This window comes from Mesoplodon mirus (genome assembly GCF_964341445.2).
Source record: "Mesoplodon mirus genome assembly, chromosome: 19".
Lineage (NCBI taxonomy): Eukaryota > Metazoa > Chordata > Mammalia > Artiodactyla > Ziphiidae > Mesoplodon > Mesoplodon mirus.
Genome location: NC_138995.1, coordinates 54182388 through 54201843, shown reverse-complemented (window position 1 = coordinate 54201843; position 19456 = coordinate 54182388). Strand labels below are relative to the sequence as shown.

The 19456-nt window shown below is 50.6% G+C and overlaps 1 protein-coding gene across 1 annotated transcript; it reads right to left on the bottom strand.

Annotated features, from left to right (window-relative positions):
- Positions 1–8376, bottom strand: CD177 (CD177 molecule). The gene is given in 10 exon segments (XM_082606946.1): positions 1–462; positions 729–882; positions 884–898; positions 902–1179; positions 1903–2043; positions 6531–6647; positions 6809–6928; positions 7657–7839; positions 8084–8224; positions 8300–8376. Coding segments are annotated over 10 exon segments (1440 nt in total). The 5' UTR covers positions 8346–8376; the 3' UTR covers positions 1–217.
- Between the last annotated feature and the right edge of the window lie 11080 nt (positions 8377–19456).

Below are 19456 nucleotides of genomic sequence, written 5' to 3'. Positions count from 1 at the left end.
AGGACTGTGTCTTTATTATCACACACACGGGGCCACTGCTTGAATGTCCCCCCTCCCGCAGGGCAAGTTCAGCCGCTCCGAGGCCCTTTCATCAGGTCATACAGTATGTGGGGTGGGTGTGGATGATAACTCGTGTAGAGGACTGGGAAATAATTGTGTCCAAGGCTGTTTAGTTATGAGGTCAGAGGGAGGGTTTGGGCCAGGGGGTCAGCAAGGGCTAAGAATCATGGGGAAATGGGGTCAGCAGGGAGGGCGCCCCACACCAAAGGGCTAGGGATAGTCCCAGCCCTCCCACCCAAGCCAGGTAGGGGGCAGGGGCAGCTCCATCTGTCACTATATCCTCATCATCGTCCTCATGGCCCTCAAACACGGAAAGGCCCCCAATATTCTGGGTACCGTTCAACAAGGAGCTGGAAGTTTGGGCCATGCAGCCCTGGATGTTCACTGGGGCGCTCAGCCCACCTGGAGAGTGAAGATCGAGTCAGAGGGGGCTCGGATTTCCTCAGCTTAAATTTCTAAACCCCAGGAGTCCTAGACCCTCCCCTCCATCCTCAGACCAAGAGACCAGGCTCTTAGGCCCCTCCTCCCTCCGACCTAGAAAATCTGGGTCCCCAGCCCCCTCCACCCTCAAACGCATAAGCCAGGGTCTCAAGCACCCTCCCACCTCAGGACCAGTGAATTCAGTCCCCCAGGCCCTTCATCCTTGGAACCTGACCTTCAGCACTCACCTCCCCTGAGAGCAATGAGACCCTTGTAACAATGACTGGTGCCCTTAGGACACCTCACAATATCAAGTGTGCAGGATCCAAAGATGGACAGACAGGTGGGACATTGCAGGTCTCCCGGGGCAGGGGCAGCTGGGGAGCAGAGAGAAAGTTGGGGGCGCACAGCTCTGCTCTTAGCTGTAGCCACCCTCCTTGAGCCCCAGAGTGTATCCCTGGGGCCCCATCTCTCCCCACCCCTGGTCCCACCCAGCCCGCTGGGGTCCCACACCTGGATGAGGGAGGGAGTCCAGCAGGACACTGCTGCTGTCAGCGGAGTTGCAATTGTCGGAAGTGCAGAACCGGGCAAAGGAGGCGACGAACACTCCGGGGGGCCCCGAGTGTATGGAGATAGCCTGGGAATCCTGTGTCCTGGCCTTGCTGCAGCCTTTGCTCCCCACCAGAAGGGACCTGAGTCCTGAGGGGTGACAGAGTGAAAGCTGGGGGCGGGGGAAGGGGAGACTCCGAGGGCGGCAGAGCCAGGGGCTCCTCAGAGCACAGCAGGCAGAGCGGGGGATGCGGGTCCTCGGAGGACAGAAGCACAGGTCCTGGTGAGTGCACGGGGAAGACTGCGGCCGGAGCCTGGGTCCTCCTCCAGCTCCGCCACCTCTCAGTTCTTGCTCAAATGTCACCTTCTCACTAGAGCATCCTCAGAGAGCAAATGACAGTTACATCACCCTCCCGATCTCCTTTCCCTGCTGGATTTCTTTCCATAGCTCTTATCTTCATATGTATATCTTACTCTTTTTTTTTTTTTTTTCTGCTTCCCTACTGGCTGGTAAAGTTGCAAGAAGGCAGATGCGATGGGACCTACAGCACCTAAGATAGTGGCTGGCACCCAACGGGCAGCTCATTAGACCTTGAATGAAGTCACTGAGGTTACTCTGTGCCAGCTCTCTCAGCCCTTTGCCTGGACGACCGGATACAGCCTAGCGACTACCCAGCAGGGTAGGTACTCTTATTGCCATCACTTCGCCCCCAGGTTTCAGAAGGGGAAACCAAGGCGCAGAAAGAGGGAGAATTGGGCTTAGAACTGCAAGCATGAGGGGAACCTGGCAGGAAATTCAGGGCACAGAATCCAGGGCAGGGAGACGCAGGACCCCGTGCGGGGGTGTCTTGCCCTCTTGCGCAGCCCACACACCTACATCTATGAGCAGAAGCGTCTCCTGACACACCTCCCCAGGATTACACAGCTGCTCGCTATTCGCGGACCACGGGACAGGTTTCTGAGTCAGGTCTTGAGAAGTCCGAATCATGCTCCCCCGATGACAGGTCAGAATAGCTGCGGAGAAAGAATGACCAGGGTCTGTGTGATTCAGGGACCTGCCTGGTCCTGTGCTTGGGAAGGGATCACATTCTTGACTCGCCCTCTAAGCCATCTAGCCGCTGGGTCCCTCAACCTCAGATTAGAAGGGACACAGGAAGTCCGAGCCCCACCCCCACTTTTTACCCTGTTCTTGCTTGAACATGGCAGGGGCTTTTCCCAACCCCCCCTTGGGGACGGCTACTCCTCCCTTTGGGTGTGAGAGAGATGGATGGCTCTTCCTTAGCATGCCCCTCTCTGGGCCTCAGGGTCCTTATCTGGAAAATGAGGAGGGCAGCCTGACACCGCATATTTCTTTTAACTGAGAAACCCTATGTTCCAAACAAAAACACTCAAACGCTTCGTCCGCACTGAACACTTAACTGAGGTGCCCGGCTGCCATGACTACTTTCCAGGGATTAACCCGTTTAAGCCTCCCAAGGAGCTTGCCTCACCTGCATTGTCTCATCTCCTCCTGGCACCCTGGCCCCCGCCCCGCACCAAGCAGGTGGTGTTATCCTCATCATCCCCATTTTCTTTTCTTCTCTTTTTAAAAATATCTTTATGGGAGTATCATTGCTTTACAATGGTGTGTTAGTTTCTGCTGTACAACAAAGTGAATCAGCTATAAGGATACACATGTCCCCATATCCCCTCCCTCTTGAGCCTCCCTCCCAGCCTCCCTATCCCACCCCATCCCCATTTTCAAGGTGGGATACAGAGGAGTTTTTAAGTCACTTGCCCAACGTCCCACTGCGAGTGGTTGGTTGGCAGAGTTGGGCTGGGAACTCAGGCATTCTGGCTCCTTACGGGGAATGATGGGGAAGAGGGGCATCGATGACCATTCTAAGCTACCTCGGCCCCTGCAGCCCTCGGGAGTCTAGTTTGAAAACCATGAGACCTTCTCTTAAGGCCGTCCCACGGTCGGCCGTGATGTGTCTTGTGATGCGGAAACCCCTGGGCTGACCATGCAGTGCCCACAAACGTGTACCCTTCACAACGTAGCCCACAAAGGAGGGCCGCCCGTTTCCCCACTTCACAGAGGACACGCTCGTGGCTCCCGCGCCCTCCTCCCAGCCTGGCCCCCACTCTGCCCGCCACCATCTCCCCTGTCTTGGTCAACGGCACCTCCTTTCTTGCAGCCGCTCGAGTTGAGCCCACTGCTGTCATTCTCAACAATTCCCTTTCTCTTACACGCCATGTTGCACCCACCAGGAAATCCTGTCGGCCGAAGCTGCAGAATACCTCCAGAACCTGACCACTTCTCACCACCTCCACTGCTTCCGCCAGGGTCCAAGACCCCTTGGCTCTCACCCGCTTCCTCCTGAGTCTCCCTGGGGGGTCCCCTCCCCCTTGCCCACCTCCCCTTTACTCTAGTCTCCACCCAGCAGCCAGAAGGATTCCCATAAAAGGTAGGTTGATTCATGTCACTCCTCTGCTCAGAAGACACCAATAGTTCCTCATCCCGTTCAGAATAAAATTCTAAGTCCTTAAAACGGCCCCAAAGGCTCTAGGTGACCTACCCCGCCACCCTCCACCCAAGGATCCTGCTCCGCTCCCCCTTGGTCACTCTGCTGGAGCCACACTGGCCTCTGGATTCTTCCTTGAACACACGGCAGGCACACACCACCCCAGGGCCTTTGTATACTCTACGACCCCTGACTGTCTGGGGTTATCTCCTCCTCCCTGAGCTGGGTGAAAGAGGCTCAAAGAGGTGGTAATCCTCAAAAGCTGGCTCAGCGGCAGAGCCCAGACAGAAACCCACGTCTTTCTGATTCACACACGAAGCTCTTAAAGGCTGTGCTCTCCCTGACTGTGCGACCCACTGCTCTCACCGGGACCACCATCCTCTTCCTTAGGGGGAGAGTCAAAGCTGTTAAAATCCCAGCCCTTTGGTTCTTCTTTCGTATGGGCTCCTGCGGTGGTCCGTTTGGCACCCAGTCCTCTCCTGCCCCCATGCCTTCCAGGAGCTGTTCTGTCTCCTCTCCTGCCCCCATGCCTTCCAGGAGCTGTTCTGTCTCCTCTCCTGCCCCCATGCCTTCCAGGAGCTGTTCTGTCTCCTCTCCTGCCCCCATGCCTTCCAGGAGCTGTTCTGTCTCCCTGAGATGCCCTCCTGTCCTCCACTTACCCCCTGACATCTCGCTGTACCCCATCTTCTCACGCCTGGCCTTGCCGATGCTCAGTAGATATTTGCTCAACTACCGAACTGAACTTAACCAGGGAAGACAAATGCACCATCCAAGATCTGGCTCTGCTGCTGAAAGCCAACACAATATGGACATATATTAGGGATATCCATGTGTGGCCTAATGGCTGTGTTTTATGTGACGTGTGTGGCTTGGGAGCGTACATATATGGGATGAGTGTGGATGTGTGGTGGGTATGTGGGGTGTGTGGGGTAGTATGGGAATGTGTGAACTGTGTATGGTGTGTGTATGGTATGTGATGTGGGGTGTGTGTACAGTGACACGGTGTGTGGTGCATGTTTGTCCATGGGTGTGGCGTGGTGTGTGTCCTGTGTACCTGTGTTGTGTGTGTGTGCTGTCTGCGGCGTGTGATGTGTGGTCTGTGTGCCGGGTGTGGCCTGTGCTATATGTAGCGTGTGAAGTCCGTGGTGTGTGCGGGACGTGTGAGCTTTAAGGAGGCCCGTGTGCGGTATGTGACGTGTGGTGTGTACTTGGCACAGTGTGTGTTTGTGTCTCCTGCGTGTATTGTGTGTTGTGTGCGTTATGGTGTGGTGTGTGTGGCATGCATCTGATCTGTTTCGGAAACGCCTTCTGGATCATGAAGGTTATCTAGCCCCAGAGATGAAGGCCAGATAAGTAAACCAGCATTAATGAAAAGGAAACATTCAGACTGTCCTTCTCTGCTCAACATCCTTCCACAGCTCCACTGCCCTCAGCAGAAAGGCCGGCCCCTCAGTCTGTCTGGGCAGACACCTGACCCACCACCAGGACCCCCCGCCTACCTCTCGGCTCCCCCAACAATATCCGTTCCCAAGACACAGCAGGGCGTTTCCTGCCTCCTTGGCCTGGCACCCGCTGTTCCTTCTGCTTGGAAGGGCTCTCCCTTCATGGCCCACACTCACCTTGTCCACCTGAAAAACTTGTGATCACCCACCACCCCCAGCTGCACCCCATCCTCTCGATGAGCCCCTCCTCAGGCAGAGCTGAGGGACCCCTCTTGAAACCAGGGGGCTGCCCCCACCTCCAAGCCTTTGTCCATGCCATTTCCTCTGCCTGTTCGTGTCCTTTTCCTCTTCTGTGAATAAACTGCAGCTCATCTTTCAGACACGGCTCATAGGTCACTTCCTCTGTGAAGCCCTCCCTGATTCGCCCCTCCCAGGACATCAGTATCATCCTTCTCTGAGGCCCCCCAGACCCACTTCCATGACAGCCCCGTGACCATCTGTGTCTGCCATGTCTCCCTTCTCGGTCCTGGCAGCACTTTAGGGCAGGGCCGGGGTCTGAGTCCTGTGGGGTCTCCACAGGAGACCTTGGAATCCTGTACAAACTCATGTCAGCAAACGCATCCTGGGTGCCCATCCTCAGCCAGTCCTTGTGCTGCCGGAGGCTGGAAGCCTGGTGTCAGTGACATCTAGGCTCTGTCCTCAAGGCTCCCAGTCCAGCCAGAGAGATCCAAAACAAGAGGAACGTCTGCTGAACTCACTCAACTCTCTCCCTGAAGCTCGGACAGGGAAGACCCTTCTCCCACTTTCCGAAGACCCCACTCCCCACCTCGCCAGGGCAGGTGCTTCACATCAAGACACTCTAGGCCACTCTCATCCACCGGTGTTCGGTTTGGCTGGGTTTCCATGGGGACGTGGGCACCCTCCCTGTGTCCCTATTTGCCTCTCACTTTTCCTGTCACACCTGAAGCACCCTTGATATCCTCTCTGATCTTTTTTCTCTGCAGCATGGCTGCTGGGGTGCTCCAGTACCATGGGTGGGGCTGGGTGGGTGAGGGTGGTCAAGGGGAAGTGGAAGACCCAGGGTTACCCAAGGTCAGGGGTGTGGAGAAGTAGAACTGGAAGCAGCAAGTCACTCCCAGCAAGGAAACAAGCAGGCACACCTGCACTCACTTCTGCAGCCAATGGACAGAGTGGCACGCAAGGCAGCCCACCCTCTCTGCCCCTCTGGCCTTCCTCCCTGCTCCCCTGCCCCTCTCCCACCTGGACAGGCCCAGCATCATTTAAAACACCCACCAGTGGATTCCTGTCCTATAGATATGTCCCCTGGACCATGCACCCTCTGTCTCCCCTTAAGCTGGACACCTCTTACTGGCACCCTCACCTGAAGCGCCTACTGGGAGAACCCCTTACATCCCATCTGCCTGAGTGAGTAATAAATATCTGAATAACGTGATGCTGGCTTTGGTGGGATGTGTGTGGATGTCCGCCTTTCACAGGGTCATCAGGGCCCGAGGCCGCGGCCCAGGGTATTTGGTCTTGTGGGTATGACACTCACGTTCAGAACCACAGGTCTCCTGCAGACTGATGGGCCCGATTTCCTGAGTCCCGTTAAGCAGGTTGCAGCCTGCTTGGGACATGCACCCCTGGACTCTCAGTGGGGTGGAGAGGTCCCCTGTGGAAAGTGAGAGGAGGGGAGAGAGGGAGACACTGCTGCTGGGACCATCCAACCCCCATGGGGGAGGCGCAGCTCTGGGAAGCCAGGCCCACCCTCCTCCGGGTCCCAGACCTCCGCTCCCTTTCCTCCCCAGAGACTCAGATCTTGGTCCGGCTCACCAACACTGAGCAGGAGGACCCCACTGTAGCAGTGTGTGCTCTTGGCGGGGCAGGTCATCTCTGCTGCAGACCAACAGCTTTTGGCAGACAAGCAGACTGGACACCGCACAGACCCCAGGGCTGGGGAGGTGACAGAGAAAGGGAGGGAAGAGGGCTCTGAATTCAGACCTTGTGCCTTCCCTCCACCCCTCCCCCATTTTGCTGGTCCCCAAGAATCAATTCTCTAGTCTCCCCCAAATGTGCCCTCCTCGAGCTCTTCTCATGAAGGCCTGGGGTGCAGGGCATTTGGAGCATGAGCTAGAGAGAGAGCGAGGTGAGGAGGGAACCTGAGACCTGGGAAGGGGCGCCCGGGACTGAGCACAGGAAGTGGTACGAGTCGGGGAGGGGTGCCCGGGGAGGACCCAGTGGCTTCACCCACAATTTCCACTAAACAGTCCGAGAAGACAAGACGCCCGTGTCCACAAAAGATGCCAAAGAGTAGAGAAACGCAGAACACAGCCCCAAACCCGATTTACGGTCTCAGACAGAAAAAGACAGTGGGAAGTCACAGGCCCGTTTTCACTTAGGAGGAGGAAATGCCAGAACCCTGACTAGAACACGCGTGAACCTAATCCACTGGGATGGAAAGAAGGAGCTGGCACCAGGTCAGGGCCGGAGCCAGAGTCGGAGGTGGGTGGTTGCACATGGGAAAAGCGGTCCAGTTTTCTGCTCCGGGACTGTTAGAAGAAGCTGTGCTGGGGAAGGTGGGCAGGGAGGGATTCTAAAGGAGCATCCCCTGCGTGCTCACCCAACGCCTCAGCCCCGTGGCTTCCCTCCTCCCAAACACCCTCCTCCTCTCCCTCCGGCACCTGTGGGTGGGGGCGGGGCCCAGAGAGGGAGGCTGGTGGACAGATGGTTGCACAAGTCCTCCCGGCACACCCGGGTGTAGGAGGCGATGGACAGGCCGGGGCCTGCCCTGTGCTGGGTAATGAGGTCCTTGTGATCGGCTTCCTGGGTGCAGCCCTTGATGATCACCACGTACACGTGGGGTCCTGGACCGAGAGAGAGAGACGGGCCGGGGTGAGGTCAAGACGAGAGGGCGGATGTGCCTCGTGCTCTGGGGTGAGAGGCTGCAGAGGAGGCCGCTGGGCAGCCGAGGAGGGGACAGCTCCTGGTACTGGGGGGTGCAGGCTTTCGCGTCTGTACACAGAATATGCCGGTAGGAGCGGGGTCGATAGGGGCGTCTCTGCACAGGGGAGGGTGGGAGTCAGGCGGGGGCCCACGGGCCCTCCTTACCGTTCTCCATCAGCATCAGAACGTCCTGGCAGCTCCAGCCATCCTCACAGTTCCTCTGGCTACTCGTCCACTGGAGGGGCAGTTCCGATGCATTCCTCACGGACACCAGTGTCCCCGTGTAGCAGGTCAGGGCCTGCACGCCTGAGATGGGAAGAGCCAAATCAGTCTTAGCTCCTCCTCCAGGGCACTCCCCTCCCGTCTGGGGTCCTCACTCACGGGGCACGGTGATGCCCAGGAGGGCCAGCAGCAGGGCAGGGATCATGATCAGGGCAGCTGGAACCCTCGCTCCTGCTCTCTCCTCCTTTTTATATCTCGCCTCACTCAAAGAAGTCCAGGAAAGGGGTGGAGAGGGCAGGGACTTGCTAAATGGGGCCCGGGCCTCCCTCTGAGGCTCAACACCTTAAAGGCAGCAGGGGTGGGGGAGGGTGGGGGCTGGAGGGCTGGTTGGGGAGGTCGAGGGGGAGTCTGGGTTCTCCCTCCTTCCCCAGACCCAGGAGTCTGGGCCCCCAGCCCCTCCACAGGTAGAGATTGAGGCATCCTGCCTCCTAGACCTCACCGGTCCAGATCCCCAGCCCTCTTTCCTCCAGAGCCCAGCTGTGTGGCTCCCCACCCACATCCTGTTTCACGGCAGTTTGTGAAGGCGGTTTCCTCATCTCATAGCAACTTGGCCACCTTTTGGCCCCAAGTGAGGAAATGGCCCAAGTGCCTGTGAAGACACTGTGAGGTGAGTCTTGGCTGGTCCTTACGCTCTCCCCATCCTAACCTCTGCCCTCCTCCTACTTCCCTTTTCTTTCTCTTTCCTTTCTATACTGCTGTCCTTTTTATTCTCTTTTTCACTTACTTCTCTCATGCTTTCTCTTCTTCTACTGTTCTCTCCCCTCCCAGCACAGCACAGGCCCTAGAATCTCCATCTCCCCGCTACCCAGGAGGGAGCTGAGGAATGGTGGGGTGGGGGGAGGGGGAGAGACTGAATCTCTATCAAAGAATTAGGCTATTCCTCAGCAAAGCAAAGTGTCTTTGCCAGAAACAGATGGACCAGTGGTGTGCTAGAAGACCAGCTTTTCAGAAAAACAGCATCAACAAACCCTGCCTCGGAACGCCTATTTCTATGGTGTAAATACTCCTACCATGTCTGATTTTAAGCTATCAATCATTGAACAACCAGCTCGCAAAATTCCTAAATATTTAACAATGGGTTTTGCAAGCCTGCACAAACTAGCTCTAGCATGCTGGGTAGGAGGGAGACGGGGAAGAATCAGGGGTGTCTGTCGGTGGCTGCAGAGGCCAGATGTGGGTGTGTGAGAAAGAGAGGGGAAAGGGAGAAAAGAGTGAGAATAATAGTAGAGAGCAAAGAGAAATGAACATGAAACTTGCAATTATATGTTTATGTCAACATCTTTATACATTGTATTTTTCTCTGTGTTTGCAAGTTTAAAATTTGCTCCATGGACAGAGGCATGTTCCTCTCATCTCCCACTGTGTCTCCACTATTAATATGGAATAGCATAGGTGCTCAATAAATATTTATTGAAGGATGGAAGGAGAGGAGGGAGAGGAGGGAGGGAGGGAGGGGGGAAGGAAGGAACAGTGATCCACATTGTTGCTGTGTGAATGGCACCCTCTGGAGTTGTGTGTGGCCTGAAGCAATGTCCCTGGAAGAAGAGAAGGAAGGGTGGGCAAAGAGGCACATAAGGTCATAGGCTGTCAATTAAGTGTCTGATTTTAGTCAACAAATATTTACCAGGCTGGAGTCTGTGTCTGGTGCTGTCCTAATTTCTGGGGAATCAGGAAGACCGATAAGAATGAAGCCACTGTTTTTGTTGAACTCACAGTCTAGTGAGAGAGACAGACACTAAACAAATACATGAGCACAAAAAAAAAAAAAAAAATGGTGCTGGGTGCTGGGCAGAGAGTGAAAACCAGGTGATGTGAAAGTGAGTGACTGAGCTGGGATCAGGGAGGGCCTCCCTGAGGAGGTGACATTTGAGCTGAAAGCAGAATGAAAAGAAAAATCTTGCTGTGGAAAGACAGGCAGGAAGAGCATTCCAGGCAGAGGTAAAAGCAGGTACAAAGGCCCTGAGGTGGGATCTAGCTTGGCTTATGTGAAGGTTAGAAAGAAAGCAAATGGCTAGTCTATGGTGGGTAAGAGGGAGAGTGACAGAAGATGAGGGAGGAAAGGCTGGCAGGGGCCCAGCAACTTACGGCTAAGTCGGGGTATTAAGGCAACCTTTCTGGCAGTCGGCATATTTCCAGTGACTTATGCAAAGTCTGGATGTGGGGCTGTTTAGCAAAAGGTCTGACAGTCCTTGGTGTGTAAAACTGTTTGCTACTAGACCGGATTCTGTTGCTCCCTGATTGTGTAGCCTTGGGTCACTTACTTCCCCTCTCTGAACTTCATCCTCCTCTTCTGTAAAGCAGTTGTAATGATTACCTGCACCTCATGGGTTGTGGTGAGGATTAATACCTGTATATAACCCAAAGTAGGTTCTCAACAAACGATAAAAATAGTTAATATTATGAGGCTTTACTCTGTTCCAACCCTAGTCCAAGCACTTTTTTTTTTTTTTTTTTTTTGCGGTACGCGGGCCTCTCACTGTTGTGGCCTTTCCCGTTGCGGAGCACAGGCTCCGGACGCGCAGGCTCAGCGGCCATGGCTCACAGGTCCAGCCGCTCCGCGGCACGTGGGATCCTCCCGGACCAGGGCACGAACCCGTGTCCCCTGCATTGGCAGGCGGACTCGCAACCACTGCGCCACCAGGGAAACCCTTAAATCATATTTTAACAATCTGAACAACCCATGTTAAGCAGCACCCAAATCGATGAATAAAACATGTCATTCCCCCCCCTAAAAAAAGACCTCCAGTTTCTTCCCTTCAAAAAGTAACCACTATCCTCACTTCCAATGCACTGGATTAGTTTGCCTGATTATGCTCTTACATAACGGAAAAACACAGTATGTCCTTACATGTATCTGGCCTCTTTCATTCAAAATTGTTTTGTAAGATTCATCCATGTCATTGTATGCCCTTGTGCTTAAGTTATTCTCATTGCTGTACCATCCTATTTCATTGTAGCATTCCATAATCTATCTCTCCTAATGATCATTCAATAGGATGTTAGTAAGCAGAGAAAATGGGTAATAAAAGCCCTTCTCTGAAGCTAAAAGTTTCAAAGTGGTGAAAGCATGTGGTGCTGAATCACACTGGACAAGGTGAGGGCCTGGAGTATGACACTGATTTAATTGACTGCTGTTCATTCCTTTCAGATTGACGAAGGTGCCTATTCTGCCCTGAACTTCAATGCCCAGGAATCAAAGAAACCAACTTCAGCCTCCCATCCCCAACAGCCACAGAAGTGGTTTATTGAGAAGTTGAAAAAGAAGTAGTAATGCAAAAAAAGAAGAAGTACTGTTCCCTGCATTACTGACTTATTCCAAGTTTCTCTTCCCCATCTCTAGGAGATTCTTTCACCGTTAGGGAATATGGGAAGTGTGTCTTCCCCCCGCAACTCCCTAATGAGGCACATCCTGGCTGCCGGGTCACAGCCCCTTCCTTCAGTGTCAGTAGATGAAAAGGTACATCCAGGAGGAGGTCTGGAGGAAACCCAACCTTCCTTGTCATTGAACTTTGGTAAAGCAGACCTTGGGAGAGAGTTGCCAGAACGTCCACCCCTCCCATTTGCTGAGCTAGACCAGTTTTATTTATTTATTACAAAATTATTTATTTATTTGTTTTTTATTTTTGGCTGCATTGGGTCTCGTTGCTGCGCGCGGGCTTTCTCTAATTGCAGCAAGCGGGGGCTACTCTTCTCGTTGTGGTGCGCGGGCTTCTCATTGCGGTGGCTTCTCTTGTGGAGCGCAGGCTCCAGGCTCACAGGCTTCAGTAGCTGTGGCTCACGGGCTCTGGAGCACAGGCTCAGTAGTTGTGGCGCACGGGCTTAGTTGCTCCACGTCATGTGGGATCTTCCCAGACCAGAGCTCGAACCCGTGTCCCCTGCATTGGCAGGTGGATTCTTAACCACTACACCACCAGGGAAGCCCTAGACCAGTTTTAAACTTGCGTATTCAGAGCACACTCATTCCTTCCCACCTCAGTCCTGTCCTATTGGAGTCTAACTTGAATTTGCCATAACCTTGAGAGTTATGTCCTTATGCACTGAAATGCATGTGCCAGAAAAGAAGAGAGAGAAACAGGAAAAGGAAAAGCTTCTCCTAGCTCTTCCAAGTCCAGTATAAATCCACAGGAAAATACATATATAACCAATTTAGGACTGCAAATTCTACAACTTTGTCTACTGTCAGAATTGTCTACCTGCAGGATCAGGGCCTAAACACCTTGCTGCTTACCTAGACTACCACCTAGGCCCTTTGGAAAACTTCTTCAGAGAACCTACTAGAAGAAACTTAAAAACTACTTGTCTAGGTCCATAAGTAATTCCTAATAAAAAATGCAAAAAATGCAGGTACGTTTAAATAACTTTATGGGCTTTACTCCAGGAAATGCCCACAGAGGAAGGGGTTATTGCTTTAGGGGGCAGTTGGCTCTTAACACATACAATCTGCTGGGACTTGGGAAAGGAATCAGAAAGCTACCCTTCAGAGATGCTCTAAATAATTGCTAAATAATGCACAGTTTGTGGTACTGAGTTTTTCCCCTTCCTTCTGAGACATTCTGCAATTTTAATTGTTGTAACTCCTTTCTATGTGAAAGGGGTTATGTTTACTTAATTTGCTCTGTAAGCCAATCTGACCGCCTTAGGTGAAAGAAGCCACCGAAACCCCTCAAGTCCCTCTGGCCAGAAGCTCCTCAAGCCTTTTATGTCAGGGGCTCCAAAAAGAAGATAAGAAGAAGCAGTTTTCTACATTCATGGCCAGAAATGGATCTCGCTCAGTTTCTAGGCATCTCAGACCAACCATCAGCACCATTCTATTCCGCGTTGCTGCCTGTGCACGTTCCATCTGCCTCACTCACCTTCTCAGGAAGCCTTGGCCTCTGCTAAGGTGCGTTTGGTTCTTGAGAAGCAGGAGCACCTGAAGGGGACACGACCACCCACGCGGTCGGCATCGTTTACAACCTAGAAAGCTGCGGTGGTGCCGATGCTCCTTAGGACACAAGGGGAGGATTATAACTCAGCGCTTGGCTTCGTGAAAGCCTCTGAAATTTGTTTTCTCCCATGGGGTCTATGAGACCCAATGTGTCAGCATAAAAACGAGGGGCAGGAGAAGGAGAGGCACGTCTACTTCCCACCCAGCCTCCTTCTGCACGGATGGAACCTCCTTGAGGCTGTTGAGAGAAAGGTTTTATTCCATATTCATTACTTGATCTAATGCTGTGTGGAACTGGGCCCCTCAGAGAGGGTTGGTTGGGAGTTCTCTGTACTCAGGTACCTCTTTCAGGGTTTTTTAACCCTGACACAGACTGTATATGCCTCCCCTCATCCACGCTATTCTGTGTAATTGAATTTTGCCTGGCTAAGGCCGCTTCTGAATTATTTGTAAAATTTGTTCTCTATTTATAGTAAAAATTATATATCAGGCATCAACATGCTGCCTCACAGTTGGTACTATTTTCTACAATGTTTTCTTTACAGGCAGAAGAAACAGAAATTGCTTAATAGGGAGTCAGCGTGAGCCTATTTCTAAGTCCACATGGTATCTGATCTAGTGATCAGAGAATTCGCTAAATTCATTTGCACACCTGCTAACAAAGTGAGTCTATCTAGAGCAACAAGCCACAGCTCCAACCTGCCTGGAAGAAACTGCCTGTCTTCCTCTGGGACAGAAGATGATTTCATGAGTAGAAGCTCTCCTGGCCTCTTTACTAGGGACGAATCACACTTCCCACGCAGATGGCTCCAGTGAATCAGATGCAGCGATACAGCTTTCACGCCAACAGTCTCCACGGCTTCAGGGGTATAGAAATCTCTCTAGCACCCTCCCTCTTCCTTGTACCCTGTTCCTTTCTTTCGGCCCCTCAGAGGGTCAGAGCTCTTCTAACCTGGATAACCTTCATTCCTTCATTAGCCTGTTATCTCACTTCCTTCACTTCCAAGCAATTGAAACGTGTGCTGTCTTTCTCCTTCCTCGTGCCCTGGTTTCTCCTGGCCCTCTGCAGTGCTGGCTCCCTTCCCAAGACCACTGGAAGCAGCAGAAAATCAGCACCCATCTCTTGGCCAATTCAAAGGTACTTTCACTGTCCTCACATTGTTCACTTTTACAACATCTGAGACCACACACAACCTTTTCCTTCTGGACACTCGCCTCCTACCAGCCCCACCTGTGCATTGCACCCCGACGTCAGATTTCCTACTCAGACCTGCTTGTCTCGCTCCACACCACCCTCTTTCCACAGCTTCCATGACCTCTCTGCAGGTGACTCCTTCATCTGTATCTCTAGCCCGTTCTACTTCCCAGAACTCGTGACACTCACATCCAAATACCTTCTGAAATTGCTCCCCATCTGAACTGGCTTTCCCCCACAGGTCACTCATTCCTCTCAGTGACGCCACTGCTTCCTCAGCCCTTGCTCTTCCGTTTTCTAGATTCAATACATCGTCGAAGCCTGTTGAGTCCTTGTTTAACATCTCTCAGTTATGTCATTCTCTCCATTCCCATACACCTAAATAACCCAGGCCCTCAACACCTCTGCTGGAAGTACCGCTTCCAGTACTTTTACAATTCTCATCTTTGGTCTCTCCTGAAATCTCCCTTGCACAGTACTGCCTCATTGCCTTCCTAAAAACTGGCTCACTCTCCTACGCAAGAACCGACAGTGACCTCCCCTGGCCTAGCAGATAAGTTCAAATTTCTTCCTCTTTACTAATATTTCTTACTTCCTTTCCCACTACTCTCTAGTATTACTTCTCCATTCTAATTAGATCTGCCTCCTTATCCATACCTGCGCCTCTTCCCCAAACACACATAGAATTCTTAGTCCCAATAAAAAGCCTGAAATCAACTACCAAACAGGGCCATGTCCTTTCTCTTATCTCATGGAGCAGTTACCCACACCAGTCATCACCAGCAAACACGCCAACCATGGGGAAGATGAGGACCCTGTAGCAGTAACGTGTAAACCTCAGCTTCAGGACATGACCAGCCTGTGACTGAGAAGCTTTTCCTGATGACCAACTTATGTGTTCATGACATCCTTATGGAGCGCCTCCTGTGCTACAGGTCTCAGTGTTAGACCCCATGAAAGATACAGAAATGAGAAAGACAGGGTCCCTACCCCAGGGAATATAAAGCAGAAGACAAGAGATAAGACATAAAAAATTATAATACAGAAGTAGAAATGGAAAATGCCACAAGAGAAGAGAGGGAGAAATCCAATGGGAAATGGGACTACACATTAAATGACTGGGAAAATTTTAAAAACAACTGGTATTCGGACCACACCCACAGATTCCATTTAATTGGTGTGGGGTGGAACCCAGGCACTGGTAATCTTTAAAGTTTCCAAGATACCTTTAATGTGTAGCCAGGATGGAGAACCTCTGCTATAAGAAGTAAGACTTAAGTCTAAAAGCAGTGGGTTTTAGTTAGGAGTATAAATCAGAATTACCTAGGGAACACTTTCAACATTCATAATAAGCCTATAAACCATCACTAAAGAAGCTGATACAGTATGTCTGGAGTGAGACTTGGGCTTTATATTTTGAAAAGCTCCCAGGTGATTCTCACATGTATTTTATGTTAACAAACACCTAAAACATAGCTATGATTGATATACAAAAATAAACTCAAAATGGATTAAAGACCTAAATGTAAGACTGGATACTATAAAACTCCTAGAGGAAAACACAGGCAGAACACTCTTTGACATAAATCGCAGCAATGTTTTTTTGGATCTGTCTCCTAAAGCAAAGGAAACAAAAGCACAAATAAACAAATGGGAGCTAATTAAACTTAAAAGCTTTTGCATAGCAAAGGAAACCATCGTCAGAACAAAAAGACATCCTACTGAATGGAAGAAAATATTTGCAAATGATATGACTGATAAAGTGTTAACATCCAACACATATAAACGGCTTATACAACTCAACATCAAAAAAGCAAACAACGCAATTAAAAAACGGGCAGAAGAACTGAATGAATACACATTTTTCCAAAGAGGAAACGCAGATGGCCAAAAGGCACATGAAAAGATGCTCAACATGGCTAATCATCAGAGAAATGTAAATCAAAACCACAATGAGGTATCACCTCACGCTTGTCAGAATGCTTATCATCAAATAGAACATAGGGACTTCCCTGGTGGTCCAATGGCTAAGACTCCACGCTCCTAATGCAGGGTGCCTTGGTTCGATCCCTGGTCAGGGAACCAGATCCCACTTGCCGCAACTAAGAGTTCACATGCCACAACTAAAGATCCCTCGTGCCTCAACTAAGACCCAGCACAGCCAAATAAATAAATAAATAAATATTAAAGGAAAAAAAAGAACACAAAAAACAAACGTTGGAGAAGATGTGGAGAAAATGGAACCCTCCTACACTGTTGGTGGGAATGTGAATTGGTGTAGCCACTGTGGAAAACAGTATGGAGGTTCCTCAAAAAATTAAAAATAGAATTACCATATGAGCCAACAACTTCACTGCTGGGTATATATCCAAAAAACCCACAAAAGCATTAATTCGAAAAGATACATGCACCCCAATGTTCATAGCAGCATTATTTACAATTCCCAAGGTATGGAAGTAACCTAAGTGCCCATCAACAGATGAATGGATAAAGAAGAAGTGATATTTATATATGTACACACACACACACACACACACACACACTGGAATATTATTCAACCATAAAAAAGAATGAAATTTTGCCATTTGCAGCAACATGGACGGACTTGGAAGGCTTTATGCTAAGTGAAATAAATCAGAAAGAGAAAGACAAATACAGCCTCTCTTCATCCATAAATCGGGGGAAGGAAGAATTAATCTAAATGACCTCTAAGGCTTTGCTATTCAAAGTGGGGACCAATAACCAGCAGGAACGGCATCATCCAAAAGCTTATTAGAAATGCAGAATCTCAGGCTCCACCAGAAAACTCAGATTTGTATTGAACAAGATACTCAGGTGATCTGTAAGCACATTAAAGTTTGGGTCACTTCTCTAAAGTGTCTGCCACTTCTACAATGCAATGGTTTCAGACTCACCTCAACTCCGTCACTTAGCAGGGGAAAAAAAAAATTTACCTAGTCACTTCACTTGCCCCCTTTTCCTGATCCTAACCAGACCTCTCAGACTTGCCCGTATCCCAGTAGCGTTTTCAGAAACACGGATGGGACAGCGCTGCCACCTTGTGGTCATGATCAGTAAATGCACTTGATCTTACCGTTCTCACCTGGAAAGGAGGCGGGAGGGTTGGCAGAGGGGGGTGACGTCTAAGTCACAGATTATATAAGAGAATCACAACCACCCACAATGACTGGAAGTAACTGCCAGACAGACCTGGGCCTACATCATAGAGTAATGTCACATTTCAAAGGGCAGATTTTATAATACCTAATAAAATGTGGTATTAGTGGGAATCCTGGGTTCCAGGCCAAGCTCTACCCTTGGAAACTTCAAGAACAAAAAATCACTGTGACAGTTATTTTCAGACGTCCAGCCCCAACCTGAACTCCATCAGTAAACTTGTAATTTTCCAAGGAAACTTACTCTGCTCTGACAGTTGTCTCTCATCCTGAGCCAAAGTGTGTCTGATGCAGACTCACCAAGCCTGCGGCTACTCTGTGTAGGCACAGAAATAAGCCTCATACCTTTTCACACAGCAGACCTTCACATTCTTGTGAACAACCACCATACGCCCTTCCATCTTCCCTCAGCCATTTCCAAAAGGACATATTCGGAAGTTCCCTGTACTCTCCTGTCACCTTCTGAAGGGCAAGTGAAGTGTGTCAACCAGAGCAGAAACTCCGAATCCTGGGAGTGTCCCAAGCACAGCAGCAGAGCCACAGGACGACCCACATCCCCATTCTGAGCACTTCACCTGTATTTAGAGAGCCAAACTCCACATCAGCTCATGTGAGGAGATGGGTTCTCGACCTGTGTTGCTACCCAGGCATCCCATAGCTGTGTAGGTTACACTTTTTGTTGTTTTATTATTTATTTATTTATTTATTTATTTTAATCTTTTTTTTTTTTTTTTTGCGGTATGTGGGCCTCTCACTGGTGTGGCCTCTCCCGTTGCGGAGCACAGGCTCCGGACGCGCAGGCTCAGCGGCCATGGCTCACGGGCCCAACCGCTCCGCGGCATGTGGGATCTTCCCGGACCGGGGAACGAACCCGTGTCCTCTGCATCGGCAGGCAGACTCTCAACCACTGCGCCACCAGGGAAGCCCCTGTTGTTTTATTCTTAAGAAATATCTATTAGAGCCTGCGGTGCACTATGCGCTGGAGATGGAAGGATGAATCAGACTTGGTCCCAGCCCTCACTGAGGGCCAGGTACGGAGGGAACCCAGTCCAAAGCCAGAGCATTGCTGTTACGTGAGAAACACTCTGATAGAGGTGACCGCAGACGTGGGGGCCCATCTCGTCAACCCCCTGTGAAGATTGTCCACTCTGGGTTTTCTGGGCTCCCGTTTTCCCCATTTCAAGCTCAAAGTGAAAAAGAAAGAGAACGCAAGTGTCCCCGAGTTTTGCAGTCAAGGTTCAACCAGACATCTCCCTCTGGATAATCCAAGATGTTGGTGGGCTCCCACTTCATTCTTTTTTTTTTTTTATCTTTATTTTTTTCTAATTTTTTTTACAACTTTATTGGAGTATAATTGCGTCACAATGGTGTATTAGTTTCTGCTTTATAACAAAGTGAATCAGTTATACATATACATCTGTTCCCATATCCCTTCCCTCTTGCGTCTCCCTCCCTCCCACCCTCCCTATCCCACCCCTCTAGGTGGTCACAAAGCACTTAGCTGATCTCCCTGTGCTCTGCGGCTGCTTCCCACTAGCTATCTACCTTACGTTTGGTAGTGTATATATGTCCATGCCTCTCTCTCGCTTTGTCACAGCTTACCCTTCCCCCTCCCCATATCCTCAAGTCCATTCTCAAGTAGGTCTGTGTCTTTATTCCTGTTTTACCCCTAGGTTCTTCATGACATTTTTTTTTAATTCCATATATATGTGTTAGCATACGGTATTTGTCTTTCTCTTTCTGACTTACTTCACTCTGTATGACAGACTCTAGGTCTATCCACCCCATTACAAATAGCTCAATTTCGTTTCTTTTTCCCACTTCATTCTGATGTCCTCTCTCTCTTATTAGAGCTCACCACGCTGGCACATGCAGCAGCCAGGCAGCTGCGTACTAACAGACATTCCAGCAAGTCAGGAAAATTGAGTTTTTCTTCCCTGGCTTTGAGGCTAACTGAC